This window comes from Musca vetustissima, unplaced genomic scaffold (genome assembly GCF_032173495.1).
Source record: "Musca vetustissima isolate MV318-11 ecotype Yass unplaced genomic scaffold, APGP_CSIRO_Mvet_v1 utg27727, whole genome shotgun sequence".
In the NCBI taxonomy this organism is placed as follows: domain Eukaryota; kingdom Metazoa; phylum Arthropoda; class Insecta; order Diptera; family Muscidae; genus Musca; species Musca vetustissima.
Window position 1 is genome coordinate 294,835 of NW_026880928.1, and position 19,019 is coordinate 313,853.

At 36.6% G+C, this 19,019-nt stretch overlaps 4 protein-coding genes across 4 annotated transcripts in view; 2 read left to right on the forward strand and 2 right to left on the reverse strand.

Annotated features, from left to right (window-relative positions):
• The window catches only part of LOC133326932 (cuticlin-4), a 39,280-nt gene extending 36,911 nt beyond the window's left edge, over positions 1–2,369 (forward strand). The window contains exon 2 of the mRNA XM_061535547.1: positions 627–2,369. Coding sequence (XP_061391531.1) covers positions 627–2,351 — 1,725 coding nt within the window. The 3' untranslated portion in view covers positions 2,352–2,369. The remainder of the gene's footprint in view (positions 1–626) is intronic.
• Positions 2,370–11,121: 8,752 nt separating this feature from the next.
• LOC133326933 (adrenodoxin-like protein 2, mitochondrial) lies at positions 11,122–11,693 on the reverse strand. Its single transcript, XM_061535548.1, has 2 exons — positions 11,572–11,693; positions 11,122–11,480 (listed from the first exon to the last, which is right to left on the reverse strand). Exons 1-2 carry the CDS (start codon positions 11,691–11,693, stop codon positions 11,141–11,143), a joined length of 462 nt encoding a protein of 153 aa, XP_061391532.1. The 3' UTR covers positions 11,122–11,140.
• A 756-nt stretch (positions 11,694–12,449) lies between these two features.
• Positions 12,450–13,579, forward strand: LOC133326934 (uncharacterized). The gene is made up of 2 exons (XM_061535549.1): positions 12,450–12,525; positions 12,585–13,579. Exons 1-2 carry the CDS (start codon positions 12,450–12,452, stop codon positions 13,577–13,579), a joined length of 1,071 nt encoding a protein of 356 aa, XP_061391533.1.
• Positions 13,580–14,609: 1,030 nt separating this feature from the next.
• LOC133326935 (nibrin-like) lies at positions 14,610–18,128 on the reverse strand. Its single transcript, XM_061535550.1, has 4 exons — positions 18,088–18,128; positions 15,573–16,385; positions 14,713–15,507; positions 14,610–14,638 (listed from the first exon to the last, which is right to left on the reverse strand). Exons 1-4 carry the CDS (start codon positions 18,113–18,115, stop codon positions 14,610–14,612), a joined length of 1,665 nt encoding a protein of 554 aa, XP_061391534.1. The 5' UTR covers positions 18,116–18,128.
• Positions 18,129–19,019: the final 891 nt, after the last annotated feature.

Sequence of the window (19,019 nt, forward strand, 5' to 3'; positions counted from 1 at the left end):
GCCTTAACGCCATTTATTTTTTTCCATTTAAATAAAACGAAAACCCATATCACAACAACACCAACACCAAAATGTTACAGACAAAATGTTGTTGATGATTATGATGGCATGGTATTACCCCAAATTATTACATAACGGCCCTAAGCAAACGTTACGTAAATTTTGGCTACATGCAGTGAGACGCTACCTGGCAAGTGGGTAGATACATTAATAAGCGAAGCTTAATTTCGAAATCACACAAAAAAACCATAACGACGAATGCTGACTGTAACAAAAACCACATTCATTCCCCCTTTTGGAAATTAGCTTATAACATATTATGAAATAGGTTTGGTAAAAAAAATAACACGATGACGAAGATGGCTAAAAATGTTTTAACACAATTCCATGCGTACGAACCAAATACTATCAACTCACTTTCTACAACCTTGAATTTGGTATTTCCATACTGAATATTCATTAACTCATTCTCCTTCTTCTTGCTCTTCTTTTGCTACCCTCATAATCATAACTACGCATAATATTAATTAATATTTCCTTATTTTATTTATTTATTCCTCTTTATGTTTCTTATTTTCCGCTCTTATTTATTTTCATTTTTTTGTTTCTCATTTCATGCACATCAGAATGCTTACTGTGAGGGACCACATGTGGATTCAGCTTCCCTGCCACTTGAACACAGATCTGTGTATGGACCACCACCGCCCTCACCCGTTTATGGATCACCACAAACCGCATTGGCTGCCAGTCCCAGCAATGATATCTCTGACGAAGCCTGGCCATTGGCAACGACGAACGATAGTCCCCAAATCAAACATTTGCAGGTGCAATGTGAAAAGACACACATGCGCGTCAATATCGAATTCGATCGCCCCTTCTATGGTATGATCTTCTCGAAGGGCTTCTACAGCGACCCTCACTGTGTTCACTTGAAACCCGGTACCGGCCACTTGAGTGCCACCTTTGAGATTTTCCTCAATAGTTGCGGTATGACAAGTTCGGCTAATCACAATGCTGCCGGCTATGGAGCACCTACACCATCGGGTAGTTATGTCGAGAACACAATCATTATTCAATACGACCCCTATGTCCAAGAAGTTTGGGATCAGGCCAGAAAATTGCGTTGCACTTGGTATGATTTCTATGAAAAGGCTGTCACTTTCCGACCATTCCAGGTTGATATGTTGCATGCTGTTACCGCCAACTTCTTGGGTGATAATCTCCAGTGCTGGATGCAAATTCAAGTTGGCAAAGGTCCCTGGGCTTCCGAAGTGTCGGGTATTGTTAAAATTGGTCAGACTATGACCATGGTGTTGGCCATCAAGGATGACGAAAACAAATTCGATATGTTGGTACGCAACTGTGTGGCCCATGATGGCAAACGTGCCCCCATCCAATTGGTAGATCAAAATGGCTGTGTTGTCAGACCAAAGATTATGAGTAAATTCCAGAAGATCAAGAACTTTGGACCTTCGGCTTCGGTTGTCAGCTTCGCCTACTTCCAGGCCTTCAAATTCCCCGACTCCATGAATGTCCACTTCCAATGTGTCATACAAGTGTGCCGCTACAATTGCCCTGAACCTAAGTGTGGACCCAGTTTGGCCGGTGGTGAATATGGTGTGCCACAAATCGGCGGCAATGGTCTCTCATCTGAATACGGACCTCCTGAAGCTTATGAACGTGGGGACTTTGGTCTCGGTGGTTTGCCCCCAGCAGCCTATCCCGATCCCAGACACCAAGCCAGCGATTCAGCCGGTGCCTATTCGGAAAATCAACCAGATGTTGTACCCTCACCCCAAGCCCAAACCGCCGGTATTGCTGAATCTGGACCAGCCAGCTCTCAGGCCCCTGCACAAAATCCCAACGATTTGCACATGCCTCCTCCACCACTGCCCGGTCAACCAGGTCAATACAATACCGTTAAGCGCAAGGACGACATGGAAGGTGGCAACTTGGTATCTTTGGGAGGACGTCCTCGCTCAGTTGAAGGCCTTGATGATTTGCGTGGTGTCCGCAGACGCCGTGATACCATTGATGTTGTCGTTAAGCCCAGAATCTACAAACGTGATGCCCAAGAAATGACCGATGTCAACACCAGCCGCATTATTCAAGTTGTTGCCCCCGGTGATGTCAATTTCGCGCTCAACAGCAACGCAAATAACGAAACAGTGGTCATACAATCAGCCCGCAATGCTGATCCTGAAACCATCTGTATGTCCGTGCCCAGCTTTGTTGGCGGCCTTGTTATGCTCTTGCTTGTTTTGGCTGTTGCCTCCCTAGTCGCTGCCTTCCTCTTTGTTCGCGTCCGACATTTCGACCGCAAAGGAGCTCCCATGGGTTATCACAATTAATTTGTTAGCGGTAGTTAGGCTTAAGATGGAAGCCTAAAAGCCTAGTTTCCAAATAGACTTCTCGAGCTTCTGCCCAATGCGAAATCCCCATTGTTAATGCTTGTTGCGACATCTCTTTTTACAAACATCCATTACCTCTCATTCATAGACAAAAACTAACAAATACAACAAATCATATTAACAACAAAAACAGAAAACTGATTCTCTTATTATTTATGTATGTGTGTAATTTATTTATTAATTAATTTATTTATTATTTTTTTGTATTATTTATTTCCGTTCTATATGCAAAACAAAACAAATAAACTTGTTTGTATTTATTTAATTAAGTTTCGAAAAATAAACGAATAAAAATGAAGTGAAACAAAACGAAATTTTATAAAATTATCGACAAAAGTTATTATTAATTTCTTTTGGTTTTTTGCGGAGCATAAAACGGGAGTATACGAAAGAGGTCCTATACTAGACAAATGCGGAAATGCAGAGGAAGAATTCCTAATATTCGTACGTCATTTTTTCGCAAATACCCGTACGTGATTTTATTCTAGAGTGAAACAATTTTCTCGAGACTAGAATTCTTCGATCATGAGTAACCTGATCTGAAAAATTTGTGTACCATTGATGTGCCGAATGTAATTTTGGTTATTTGTAAAAAAAATAGAATAAATTACAAGAATAAACAAATGTTTCCACAAGATTAAAGAGCCGGTAGAAAATTTTAAGAGCACCTGAAATGCAACCAAAAATTCCTTACAAACACTTTTTAAAATGTATACCCTCAACCTTATGTGTAATGAGATAAGATATATATGACTAATGAGTGTATGATACGATAAAAATGTGTCTCACCGAACCATGTTTCTTTGGACCAAATCCGTTTTAGACAAATTGGAGTCCATTTACGCATGTCTGCCTGGCTGACTGCTGCGCACAATAACTCTCGAATGAAGTAGCCGATTTCATCCAAACTTGCATATCGTAATATTTCCTCCAAACTTAGTTCAAGTTCGAAGATGTGGAATATCGGTTCACTCCTTCTAGTACATCCCCCAAAAAATGGTAAGAATTTTATAAAATTATGCCAACGGTGGGACCCGTCGGTCCTCTCCTTCTGGTACCTCACTCACAAAGGGTAAATATTTTTTAAACTTGTGAATTTAATTTGAAACAAATTGAAACCCGCTTTGATCAATATTAAATCCGAAAACTCTTTAATAAAACAATTACCATATATAAAGCGAATAATAAAGTCTGTGTCAGTACGGTAGACCTACGCAAACTATAGGCTGAGGCTATATTTCTGTCGGCAACACCGTCTGACATTTTCTCACTAGTTGCATTTTAGGTTGTAATGTTTAATTCTGGGTAAAGAAAAATGTTCAAATTGACCCCACTTATAATTTTCCTACTTACAATTTGCAACAAATGCAATGTTCATCCATTTCAAGAGATATTCGGATAAAGATTTCTCGAAACCCTTTCATACTACTAATATAAATGTGAGCAATATTTTGTTTCCAATATTTTAACCTTCAATCGACACGCTAAAGGTGCCTTTTTGGTCCCTTTTTTCCAGAAATGATTACAAGCTCATTCTATTTTAACCCTCAATCGACACACTGAAGGAGTATTTTCTGTCCGGTTCCAGGTTAGAATATTCTACAAAAATATTCGCCATAAAGTTTTACTATAAGTCTCAGAATATACCAACACGCGTTGGTCATGCGTATGCGTACGATTTTATTCACCTCAAAAGTTAAATACATGTATTTCAATAAATGTTACCCAAATACGCATTGCGTATAAAAATATAAAGTTGAAAATTTTCAACATTGACAATGCGTATTTTGAATATTTTGTTTTTTGATAATAGAATTTCAGTTATTGAAAAAATTGTGTATCAATTTTTCGATCAATTAAAAAAAAATGTTTCCATTCGTTTTCGCCGATGTCAATTGGCACAGATGTAAATAAAGTCTTTGCGTATTTGGGTAATACGGATGTATATCAAATCCTAAAAAGGTGAGAAAGTGAGTATTTTTGTACGTAGCGCAATAAATTAGGTACGACCCTTACAAATTGTAATGAAACCTTTTAAAAATGTAACGAACATTTGTCATACTAAATGAACCATTATTTTTGTCCAAGAAAATATTATGTAGTTTTAAATTAAGATTTTACAATTAAATAAAATAATATTCGTATGTGATTTTTGTTGACCTTTAATCTTTAGGTTTTCCTTAGATGTTTATATTGTTCGGCTCGAGGCCATGTTAATAAAAAATTGTTGCTTTTATTAATTTGTTTCCGATATTTCGATTCTCTTCGACGATTATTTTTATCCACAGACTCCGAAATCTTACATCTGTTAGATATCCTTGTGGAGAAATAAAGGTGTTGCCATTGTAATCCACTCTGTGAATAAAAAAACTCCCTCACGATGATCGTCGAAGACGATCGAAATATCGGAAACAAAATAAAAACACATTAAATAAAGCAATATTTGTTTTATTCTCATGGCCTCTAATAAATTAATATTAACAAATATAGTTATGTATGTGGTTCTAAAATTGAGAATTTGTGATTGATTCTTTGATATTAATTTTAATTCAGCGAGTATTTTTATAAGATATTGTTACGAATATAACTTTAGATTTAAGTTAATTTAGATGAATTCCGTTAATTTAAGAATTTGAATTGTAACGTAAATTTCTACTACGCAGTTTATTCAAATAACTTCACAACAACAACTACTGTATAGATTTTTCTACATCCTTCCATTTCCTCTTCCATTTTCTATTTTGTTATTGTCGTACAATTCTTGTTAATCGCTTAATTCCTCTTTCTTTGTTACCCCCTCGCCTGTATATGTGTTGTTGTTATTGTTTACTCAATGTAAGTTTGTATGTGTTGTTGTTATTGTTTACTCAATGTAAGTTTGTATGTGTTTGTTGCATTGGTAGATTGTTCGTAATCTAGGCGTTACCAGATCGCCTAGAAACTTCTGTAGCGACAGGCAAGGGGCATATAAATAGAGGAAATGGAAAGGCAGTGAGTGAGTTGTGAATCAGATCGCGAATTGAAACCGTCGAGTAAAGTAAAGTGCAAAGTAAAGTTGTGTGAATAAAATCATTGTAATAATCGTAATCCGAAAGAACCCGCGTTTTATTTGGTACGAATTGTATCGGGAAATAAAACAACGTCTACACGGGATTAAGCAAAATCCAAGAACGTAACAATTGGTGTCGGAAGTGAGATTACGATAGTACTACGATGAAGTTTAAGGATCTACGAGTGGAAGACTTGAAGAAGGAGCTGAATAAATTGGAATTGTCCTCTACTGGCAACAAGGCTGAACTCCAAAAACGTCTGTTGGATGAGTTCGAGCGCCGTGGTATGAACATCGATACATATGAGTTTGACAGTAAGGATGAAGTGGATTTATCGGAAATGGGCGAGTCCAACGGTGGGGAAGTCTCGTCAGTAGCTGCCAGGGGTGACGATTTAAGAGAAATGCTGGCTAAAATGTTTGAGGAAAATTCCAGAAGGAGCGAAGAGAATTCCAGAAAGTTAGAAGAAAACACGAGACGAATGTTCGAAGTGAATTCCAGAAAGTTAGATGAACTCAAGGCAGAGAATTGTAGAATGTTTGACGAAAATTCGAGAATAATGAACGAGAAACTCGAGAACATTACAGAAGTTATTGGAAGGAGAGTGGAAACCGTGGAGGTCCAAATTAAAGAGTTGGATAAGAAAGTGCAGTCGGTTGACGAGAAGATTCTATCTGTGGATGAGAAATTTCTGGCCCACGACCACAGGTTTACGAATCTGGAGAAGAAAATGTCGGAGCTGGAAATTAAAGGTGGTCCGGTGCGAGTTCCTGATAACACACTAAAAATCAAACCTCCTGTATTCGACGGCTCTACGTCATTCAATGTTTTCAAGTTACAGTTCGAGACAGTGGCTTCTAGAAATTCGTGGAACGACAGCGACAAAGCGGTTGCACTACTTCTAGCATTGAAGGGCAGTGCTGCTGATGTTATACAGAGTATTCCTGTCGCTTCTAGAAACAACTATGAAGATGTTATTGTTGCACTGGAACGTAAGTACGGTGGCGAACATAAACAAAACATCTACCTTATGGAATTAAGGGGAAGAGTACAGAGGGCAAACGAGACGTTACAAGACTTTGCAGCTGAGGTGGAACGTTTGGTGCTAATGGCGTATCCAGGAGAGAATCACCCATTGCTGGACCGTATGAAAATCGAAACCTTTGTGAATGGCATACGTGACCCTGAGATTAAATGTGCAACATATGCGTCACCAAAAGCGTCGTTTGCCGAAACTGTGTCGTTTGCCCTTGCCCAAGAGACGGCAAGAATGATTGTTAAGCCCCAGACCCACAAGATTAGCCAACTGGAGACCGAATGTTGCGAACACAAATATCTCGTTAACTTGATCAAGGACGCCATGAGGCGGGTAATAGAAGAAACAAAGTTAGTAGGGATGACTAAGCCCAGGGTTAGATGCTACAACTGCGATAAAGCAGGCCATATTGCGCGCGAATGCAGAGCTAAGCGCAAACGATCCAGGTCATCGTCACCACCTCCAACGAAAGATGGTAGTAGAATGGCTCAACAGTCCACCAATGAGTCACCGTTAAACAGAATCGAGCACAGAGAAGGCGGAAAACACGGTAATGCTGATGCCCTGTCTCGTCGGCCATGCAAGGTAGAATACAGGCACTGCTCAAAGGCCGAGTGCAAAGAGAATATCGTTGATGTCCGACGATTGCAGTTTGAGTCGGGTGAAGATTGGTCGACGGAACAACGAAGAGATCCCATTCTGGGCAAAGTAATTTCGGCCATAGAAACGGGCAAGCGACCTAGTCGCAAAGAAATTACCTCCGAAAGCCCTCTTTTAAAATCCTATTGGGCCCAGTGGGACAGTCTACTTATAAAAGATGGTTGCCTATATCGCAAATGGGAAAGTGAGGACGGTAAATCTCACCGGAACTTGATCGTCGTCCCAGAATCCAAAATAAGAGATGTCTTGTCGGAGTTTCACGATGGGCCAAGTGGAGGACATCTTGGCATAGCAAAAACCGCTGAAAAGGTAAAGCAGAGATTCTACTGGGTCGGCTGTCAAAAATCCATTGCCGACTGGATCGCCAATTGTGAAAGGTGCATAAGAGCTAAAGGTCCAACACGGAAGAGTCGAGGCTACATGCAGCAGTATAATTCAGGAGCCCCTTTTGAAAGAATCGCAATGGATGTAGCTGGACCGTTCCCAACAAGCGACTCTGGGAACCGGTATGTCTTAGTGGTCATGGATTACTTCAGTAAATGGCCAGAGGTTTATGCTATCCCAAACCAAGAAGCCAGGACAATTGTGGATGTGTTCAGCAAAAATTGGATTTGTCGCTATGGTGTTCCATCTGAGGTTCATTCCGATCAAGGTAGGAATTTTGAATCAGCGATCTTCAAGGAAATGTGTGACTCCTACGGAATCAAGAAAACCAGAACGACGCCCCTACATCCACAATCAGATGGCATGGTGGAAAGATTCAATCGCACCCTGGAAGAACATCTACGGAAAGTGGTGGACAGTGGCCAACGAGACTGGGATGAGCATATTCCTAAGTTTTTACTGGCTTATAGATCGGCCATTCATGATTCCACATCCCGGACCCCAGCCAAAGATCTGTTCGGAAATGAATTAAAGCTACCTGGCGATTTGATATTCGGTGCTACCCCAAACGACAATGTGGACCAAGATGAAGACAGCCAAAACTCTTTTAGTAAAGTCCACGAGGCAGTTCGCCATCGAATAAAAATGGTTAGCAACCGCATGAAGGCAAGGTACGATCGAGCGGCAAATACCGATGGGTTCCAAGAAGGGCAATTGGTACTATTGTTCAACCCACAACGAAAGAAAGGACTATGCCCCAAATTGCAAACGCACTGGGAAGGACCCTACAAGATTGTCACGAAAATAAATGATGTGGTTTATCGCATCCAGAGGAGCGACAGTCCCAGGTCGAAGATGAAAGTTGTACATTTGGAGCGGCTGGCCCCCTACGGAACGGGAACTGCGCCTATTCGGGACGAACAGGCTTAAGCGGGGGGCAATGTTACGAATATAACTTTAGATTTAAGTTAATTTAGATGAATTCCGTTAATTTAAGAATTTGAATTGTAACGTAAATTTCTACTACGCAGTTTATTCAAATAACTTCACAACAACAACTACTGTATAGATTTTTCTACATCCTTCCATTTCCTCTTCCATTTTCTATTTTGTTATTGTCGTACAATTCTTGTTAATCGCTTAATTCCTCTTTCTTTGTTACCCCCTCGCCTGTATATGTGTTGTTGTTATTGTTTACTCAATGTAAGTTTGTATGTGTTGTTGTTATTGTTTACTCAATGTAAGTTTGTATGTGTTTGTTGCATTGGTAGATTGTTCGTAATCTAGGCGTTACCAGATCGCCTAGAAACTTCTGTAGCGACAGGCAAGGGGCATATAAATAGAGGAAATGGAAAGGCAGTGAGTGAGTTGTGAATCAGATCGCGAATTGAAACCGTCGAGTAAAGTAAAGTGCAAAGTAAAGTTGTGTGAATAAAATCATTGTAATAATCGTAATCCGAAAGAACCCGCGTTTTATTTGGTACGAATTGTATCGGGAAATAAAACAACGTCTACACGGGATTAAGCAAAATCCAAGAACGTAACAATATATTTACTACACAAAACATAAAAAATAATACAAACTAGGATAGATCTCTTAACCTAGAAACCACCAGAGATTTGTTCTATATTTAAAATCGAATTGCCTTGTATAGAAGCATGAATATAAATCAAGACTTTCGCCCATGTGCTGCATTTCGAGTTTGGTCGAATGTGAAACATTTTCCCAAATTTGGTGTGCTCCATTCCGATTTTCCAAAAAAATATTGGGAATATTATTCGAGAACATATAGCCTTGTGGATTGAAAACGAAATGAGATCGTACGTGTTTTTCTGAGCACGTACAAGTTGAAAAATAACTCTGAAGTAATATTTAACGTGTTTTTACAATATTTATTTAAAAAATACAGTATTTACATTAGTTTTTATAGTAAAATTAAGAAAATAAAAAGGGCTCCTTTTATAAAAAACATCGCGTAACATTTTTGAGATCAATCTGGCAACTCAACCACCATATGATCAAAATAAAAATAGAATCTATAAAAAATCTACTTTTAAGATTTCCAATAGTCCTTTTAATAACGTTTCTTGCAGATGTGTGCACTTTATTATATCGATGTTGACAAGATCCATGCTCCACTTGTTTATAAGGCGTCAAAAAATGTTTCTAAAGCGTAACCACTGTCTCCTAGAAGCCAACTATTTTGCATACCATTTCTTCTTTTGTTAATGCTGCCTAGCTGCACTCATATGCCAAATAAAAGCATCATGGCTGGATCCTGGTCTGCAGCTGTCCACAGCTTGCACACACTTTGTCTTCCAGGACTTTCATTACTCTCCACAATATTTTACACATCAACACTTATATTTAAATCATTTACCACTACCCTTTGTAACCCACCAACAGCCAGAAATCTAAAGGTACCTGCTAACTGGAGGCTTTCGGGAATGGCGCCCTTGTGTATGAAAGGATCCACTTCTCTCAAAATATCCATAAATGATTATTTTAACACGTTCCAGACTTGCTGCCTGTGGAATTTTTATAACTACGCTCTATCACATCAGCAATGTGTTAATTTATTTTTCTATTAAAATATGAAATTAAAAATGTTAAAGCATGTCAAAAAATATAAAGAAAAGTTTTTTAATTTCAATTTTCATAGAACAATATATTCCTAAACATTCGAAATCTCTTATAACAAGCGACCGACGAATTTAGTCTTTAAAAGCGACAATCTTTATACGTGATATTAATACAATATGGGTGACATATGTCACATATATTTGGTTGTTTTGATATATAAATAATAAAATAAATTTAATTTTTGTACATCTTTTTCATAGAAATTAAACAGTTAAGAACAAATAAAACATAACACTATCATCGAACATGTTGTATGTTCGTTTTTTTAGAAATATTAATGTTCGTAGGTTTCGTCGTTAAAATTTATAGGAAAAATCGTATATTTTGCAAAAACATGTCGTTGCTCCTATGTTTCATTCCATTTGTAAAATACTTTATTCCAATTATAAAAATATTTCAATTGGAAAATATTTCATTTCATTTGGAATAAGTTTCGTCCCAATCCAGCTCCTATATTCAGCTATTTCTACTTGCTGTCTATATCATTCAATTTAATTTTAAATCGTAAAACAACGAATTACGTTGCTTTGTCTTGCTATTACCATTTTCTAAAATCTAAAAAACTGATATAAATTGCACATATTATCAATGATTCAACAACCTTCGCAAAAAGTTGAAAAATGTCAAGTAATTTTATTGTTGAACTGATAACAAAAATTTGTCTCTAGTCATACCAATAGTGTTATCTCAGCCACTTGAGACTTTTGGGGGGTATAGAAATAAACACAGCTTGATGACTACATATTATTATTACTGTATATTTTTATAAAAATAGTTTCTATTGCAACAAAAAAAGCTTTAAAACTACATAAAATACCATCAATATGACATTATCAATTGTTCAATTACCTATATTATTTGATTTACAAAAGTATTTTTTCTACTCGACTGACGACAGAGAAACGCTGTTGTGCACGACGAACACATAACGAAGCGGAAGTAAACAAACCAGCAGTTACGCCGCTCTCGCATCATTTATTGTGGCGGGAACATGGACTTCGAGTCCATCCAAATCTTTCGATAATATTATTTGACATCCCAAACGAGATGTATCTGTCAAATCGTAGGCTAAATCTAACATGTCCAATTCTTCATCACTGGGCTTTTCAGGCAATTTGTTGTAGTCTTCCGGTTTAAATATCAAATGACAGGTGGAGCATGTTAGAGTTCCCTCACAAGCACCAAAACCATCCAAATCAATGTTGTTATTTACAACTACATCCAAGAGAGAATCGCCAACCTTGCCCTTTGTCTCAATTCGTTCGCCACTGGCTCTAATAAACGTCACCTTTACTCTAATGTACACAAAAAATAGAAAGTTGTGGTAATGATGATCATGATTGTTCTTAATTAAATCACATTGCCATCCATGCTAGCCGTACTTACTCTTGATTCAAGGTAACTCCTAGTGTAAATGATCGTGTTTGCTTCAGCTGGGCCCTGGATGTTGCCATTAATTGGCGACGGACTAGATTATTTGTACAATTCAAAACATTTCGAAGCGCCATTGTTGTGTTTTGGGAGGTATTTGGTTGATTGAGGGAAAAACTATTACCTAACAGCACAAGTTACTACTTTCACACAACAGTCAATGGAGTACACTGCCTAAATGCTTCCTAGGGATAAGTAAATAGACTTTCGACTAAAACGATTAAGTTTGTGCAAGCTATATTTAATAAGGTAGCCGCATCGGGCCAGCTGTTGGACAAATAAATGTCAAAAATGTTGTTGTAATGTTGAACCAAAAAATTAAAAAACTAAATTATAAATGAAAATCTCCGAATTTCTAATAGTTTTTTTGGCAATACTTTTATTAACATTTTCTACAAGAATTTGTGTAAAAAAATCTTGTCAATCTGTTTGTTTTGCAAAATATTTTTGACATATCAAAATACAACAACCGATGTTTGTTGTAGAAATTCGCCGATGCGGCTACCTTGTATATATACCTTGAGTTTGTGGAATTCTAGATCGACATTCAACAAGCACCTCAGATGCTGACACAGGGTGACTCATAGATTGGCATTTGTTTTCAGAAAATTTATTAGTATTGTATCGCATATTTTGTGTTTCCTTTGTAGAATTTCAGGGAAATATATGTAAAATCAAAATTCACTAAATTCACTGTACAGTATTTCAAGTTTAGAGTCTTTTTCTTGACTGTAATTATGGATTTTTTATTAAACATTATGCATTGCTAGACATCACTGAACGTACTCCATACCAAACTCACATGCCAAGTGGGTTTGTTTACATCGTACATCATGGAAGCAATTTGGAATGATTTTGACTTAAAGAAACCACCATTTCTTACACTTCCCTCAACAAAAACTTCATTTGGTACGTCAAACATATACAATTTAATCCTTATGTATTTTTAAAGATTTTTCCTTTTACAGTGGTAAATCTTCATGGGATCATTGAAACCTTCTTCAGCAAATACACCAAGTATGAGGAAGAGTTCACAGAAACTGCAGCTCTCCTGGGGAGATTGATGGCACGACGTAAAAATTCATTTAACAAAATGAAAGGATTTAAAGATATTTGTAAAATAAATTCGGCATTGTGTCGTCTTTTGCGGCTGGATTTCAAAAGAGATTTGGAAAGCTTTAGAAGTACGCTACCCGATGTGGCCTACGATGAGGATACCTTGATACACTTACCAACAAGAGATACTTTTGATTTTCTCCTTACACGCCTTGTGGCCTTTTGTGAACTGTATAAACGCATTGTTGAGTGTTGCGTACAGGCAGCTGAATATTTTACAGGTCAATTAAAGATACATTTCTTTTTCGAAACCTGCACCCTACTGTTAGCTGTACTCGCAAAAATTCATAATTTAAGTATAAAACAGGGAAATCTTGCTGTACACTTCTACAATAATCTACAACAATATCGCGAGAAGCTACCTTCCAATGAAAAATCAAAATTCCAAGCGATTTCAAATTCTTTACCGTCCCAAATAGAAACTATAAAAAAAGTAATCATGGCCAGGGAGGAATATGAAACAAAATCAGATGTAAAAGGAATTCAAGATGATGCATCAACGATGAAAGACATTTTGGAGCAGGAATGTCATGATGCACCAAAAACCCCGGTAAAGGCAAAAAAATTGAAGAAGGCTGATTTAGGGAAAATCATAGAACGTTCCCCAGCAGCTAGTGAGAAAGTAACGAAATTCAATATAGACAATCTGCAAACTGTTCAGGATGTACAAAAATTTATAACTTCTGAAACTAAGGAAAGGTCACAAAATACAAAGTCATGTATAACGAAAAATGTTCAAAGTCATGAATGGGCTGGTGCCACAAAACTATTTGAGCGCAAAATAATAGCGGGTGAAGAAAAAAAGGCGATAAATATTTTTAAAAAATTTATAAGTTCAAAATTATAATTTTGCATTTAGTTTGTATAGTTCTTTCTATATTAAATTGTAATATTTTGTTCCTATGTGGGTTCTAATACAATAAGATGTTAACCTGATTATTACATATTTTCGCTTAATTTTTATATTTGTTATTATTAATTTTCAAATAATGAAGAGCATTTAAAAAATAATATGGCCTCTGAATTTGTCTTTTTTGAACCTGTTTGAAAAACCAAAACCTAACGACGATATGTGACTAAAATGACTTAAATTATGTTTCCAAAGCTGCAGTTAATTGATAAACACTTTCAAATAAAAACAATTAGCCGTTACAATATATGCGGAAATTAAATTTCCTCCATCTGAAGGTGCAGAATATAAACACGTAAAATAACACATAATAATTTCATAATATAAACCAAGAAAGTTTATATCTAATCAAATATTTATCATCATTATTATTTGACATTATAGTACAGAATACATTTCATGTGTATAAGTAATTGGAAAAATAATTATGCGTTTTATCTCTGTTTTGCATTTTAAATTTGATCGTTTCATCACAATCAACGAATATGTAATTGAATTGAGGTTGTTTCAGAGGGAGGTTGATATTTCTGAAAGATGAGCAAAATATAAAATTAAGTAATTCGGAATTTTCGTATACCCATATACCAATTGACTTACCTTTACAAATGTCTTGAAATTCCTAACAGTTCCATTCAAATTTGCCGTTGTATCATTGCCACCTTTATATTTATAATGTGAACGTTCGTTGATCTTGATATTTGTGTGCAAAGATATTTCTTGTATTTCAATGGCATTCTTCATGTTTTCCAACCATTTGCGATGATCTTCGGTCATGGAGTGTTCATCATTACCATCATTGCCATTGATTTCCGTTTTGATTTTAACCTCGTCATCTTTTTCTTCATCGCCACATCCTTCACCATTTTCACGTTTCACATCAGAGGGTTCGGATTTTATTGAAACACCGTTCTCATTTTTTATTTTAATTTTTCCCAATGAACCCGATATCCAATCAATGGCAGAAATTTTACGTGGTAGAATTTTCGGTTTGGGCATCTGTACCATGGAATAATTTTTCGGTTTTGATTTTTCAACGACTACGAACTTTTGTGTGGACACGGTTACATTGCAGCTGTCTTCATTTTGCCCATTTTCCGAATTTGATTGATCGTTTTTATTGGAGTCTTTAAAGGCAAACAAGTCATCATCGTTGCCAGCATCTTCACGTTTTTTCTTGCTGGTTTGTGTATCGCCGAAACAAAACAGATCATCTCCATCGCCTCCCACGTCGTCATCATCTTCGCCCAACACCTGAATATGTGGCCGTTTGCGATTCGTACTTGTGGTGGCATTTCCATCATCATTTCGAAGTGGCGATGAAGGCCTCATGACTTTATTATTGCTTTCCGAATTGTCATTGAAACTTGAAAACATACTGCGTTTAATTGGTCGAGCACCCTTAGCAGCAGCCTGCTGCTGCTCCTCGTTAGAAGTATTCGGTACTTTTTCCTGTTCGCTGTTTCGGTTACATGTCTTTTTGGGAAACTGAAACAGTTCCTCATCATCACTATCTTGGGATTCGGTGCCCAAGACATTGATGATTTTACGTTTTTTAGGCTGCTCTACGGGTGTTTCAGATATATGCATATTCGGCATGGTTTCTTGCATATCTTCAGAATCATTGGCAGGCGCCAGATCATACGGCGTTGATGTTACTAAATTAACGTTTGTTTCGGGTATCGCGAATCCCATCGATTGAGTATTCGCATCTCCACTTAAATCTGCTGATGACATACCCACAGTATTTGGAACACTTTCGGGCACCTTATGAAGGGGATTGCAGTTTTCTTGGGTTGAGCATTTTATAATGGCTAAACCGATTTCGTATTCGGGTATAATGCGCTTGGAATGACTTTCAAGTATTTCTAAAATATAAAATGTTTGAAAAATTCAGTGTGATTAAACCGAATTCAAGAAATGGGCTACTTACCGGTAATTTCATTTATGGTCTGTGAACTCTGCGATTGTGTGGATGGTATATATTGAATAACAACAACATTGTTCTTTATTAGAAAATTCTTTTGCACTCCGGATGTTATCTCTTTGCATGCTCCGCCTGCAGCTCTCACTATGGGCCCATACATATCGTAATGTTTGCGACACAGAAATATGAATGTCAAGCCATTGAATATGGTACGTCTTTGAGGTTTCGGTCTTACATCTACATCGGATTCATCAAAAGGTGGCCGATACAATTCCGGCTTGGGTAATTGTGGCTGTCTCTGGGCAACCGCCTTGGCCAAATCTTCCCAGTATTTTGTTGTCACAATGTGTGTTTGATCGATCAAAGCATGCAATAGTTTGACCGTAACACTTGGCGTATTCATCGTTAAATGGGTACAAACCGGCGACCAATGATGCAAAACTTTAGCGCCAATAGATTTAATGTTTTTGTTAAATTGCGCATTTTCGTCAGCCGTTAAGGCCGATGTGATAGTTATAATATTCAGCTGTTGAATTTTCCAAATATTTTGTAAACGGCCAAATCGAACGATATCGTTATTTTTTAAGCGTGTTTTAACACCTTTCGGTAATGGTGCATTCTTTTCGATATCCTTGTTTATGTATGTGCCATATTTTGAACCCATATCTTCTAATTCCAGAAAGGTTTCATTTTCGGACTCTGTCACATAGAAGACAGCATGTGAACGACTGACACAATTATCATTTTGTAATTCTAAATCGGTGCCGACACGTCCAACGGTGTATTTCGGTTTATCATTCGATAGATAAAATCGATCACCTATATTTTAAAGCAACACATTAGATGCTTGTTTGTACGAACATATTTAAAATAGGGCTAGTATTTTTTAATAATAATATCTATATGCAATAAATAAGCAGGGGAATAAGGAATTTTTAATCTTCCTTTCAAAAAAAAAAAAAAAAAAAGGACCAACGATTTAGTAAATATATAAGTATTATTTCAGTACCTAACGAATGCTCAAGCTTCCATGGTTTTACTAAACCTTACATGAACTAAACCTTAAATAAGACTATCCTGAGGATATTATTAGGGCCCAGTATTATATCATTATCACCGTATTTTTTGAAGATTAGTGTACATTTGTACTATTGGACTCAGGGGGTTCTCCTCCACCATGATGTGCACATGCAAAATATTTGTAATTGTTCGGGACATTTATATATGGCGAGTTATGCCATAGTAAATTAGAGTCAACACGGGATAAAAAGAAGAAGAAATGATAATTTTTAGCAGGAAGATAATAAGAATTCAATGAACATAGTACCCAAACTCCCCTGAATAAGGAAATTTGGGAGGAACTTTTATATAGAGGCTATCGTAAAATGTGGACCGATGTTAATATTTTTTGGTGGGAAGATTTGCTACCCAATAAGAATTCAAAATACAAAATGAAAATAATAGACACTAAATAAGGTAATTTGGGAGGGACCTTTATATAGGGAATATCGTAAAAAGTGGACCGATGTTGATATTTTTTGATACATAGTTCCGTTACCCAATGATAATTCAAAATTGCAGCCAAATTGGTACCGTTGTATGGGTATTTGGGGGTACCATCCTATTTACAATACCAAACAGCCTAGGAGAAATAGCAATTTATTTAACAAAATTCGAAACTCTATCTTAAATATTGCAAGGTCTATCTAGATTTCTACAGACGGACTTGCATAATACGACATAGAATATTTTTCTGGTCAATGGAAACCCTATAGGGTATAAGGTGAATATTTTGAGGTGTTGATAAATTTAATAAAAAAAAGTAGACTTGTGAGAACAGCAGGATTCGAGAACATAAAAAACAGGATTTCAAACGCTTCAGATTGGTTTTTATATTTACAAATGAATGGAAAAAACAATGTTCCCAGCGAAACTTTGGAATCCGACATATCTGGAAATATGAATTTTCCGCAAGAAAAAAGTTTATCGTTGTAATCAGGAACTTGGGAGCGCTTATTTTTTCACAACATGTAACGTCCTTGTAGATAATCATTTTTGAAAATTAATATACAGTTTAATGCCCGCTGCTTGCAAATATAATTCAGCACCAATTTCCACATTCATATTAAATTTGAAATTTACCAGTGCAGCATAGTATGGACGACGGTAAACAGGTTCTTTGTGCAAGAACAAATAAATTTAAGCGGGACTGAGTATGCATGCACATACATACTTACATACATTGCAGGTAATCATTAAAATAAATCTGTATGGCTTTTTTCAATAAATACGACATACCATAAGTAATGATAAAATTTTTATTCATATTTTCTCTAAAAAAAAATACGCCTTTCATCCATTAATCCCGACATTTTCAAGTTAAACTCATTCCCATCCTTTTTCTGTATAAGTGCAAGGCACAGAGCCATCAACATTCATTTGATGCATCGTTCTCATTGTTCATTAGTCTGCTCAAAAATATGACCAACAAATGACACCTTGAGACTCCATATTCACTTACCGCTTGTAGTGTGTGTCATAAACCACATTTTTGTGCACGAATTTTATAAAATGGGTTATGCTTTAAATTGGAAAGCAATGTTTTTAAATGGAATCAAAATTTGCCTTTAACAAAATAAATACGCGATAAAAACAAATCGACAAAAATGCTAGTGTTGCCACATCGTACAAATCCAACACCAAGCATAGGACTTAAATATGCAACACTTTGTTTACATACGATTTTTGGGATATACTACCAATGATGTGCAACCAAGCAAGTTTTTTTTCAGTATATTATAGCTCGTTTTGACGCTGCGAGAAATGTGTTCAATAAATTTTGGGAACAATCCCTAAAACGCAAGGAATCATGGTACAATTATGCAAGGTAACTCCAAGCTACAACAAATACAACAACCATCAGATAGAAAATTGTTATTATATTTAAACCCTAGTTTCAGTTTGATATGACTGAAGTTAGCGATATCGCTAACTTTCGATAACAAAATTTTTATCGAAATTACAGGGTGACACAGAACATCACAATTTCACGTTTAATACTATTTTTATCAACAGTGCTTTCCAACAGAGATAGCGCAGAATATTATAAATTAATAATTTTTTAAAATTATTAATAAAAATGTTAACATAATTCATTAGTAATGAAAAATAAAAAAAATACGAAGATTTTGAAACATATTTTATTATAATCTAAAACTAAAGTATTACTAAATCACAAAAATTTTAATCCAGTGAATCAGGAGAGAAGTCCGTCTCTGGAAGCCTCCCTATCCAAACCTCGAACAAAGTGATGGTACCAAATGAAAGAGGGAGTCTCTACGAGTATTTTGGTATGCACCATTTGTTCAAATTCAGTTTTTTGTAGAACAAAGTTGTTGAATTTCTGATTTCCAACTGGTGGTCAGGACACAAAAATGGCTCTGGAAGCCTCCC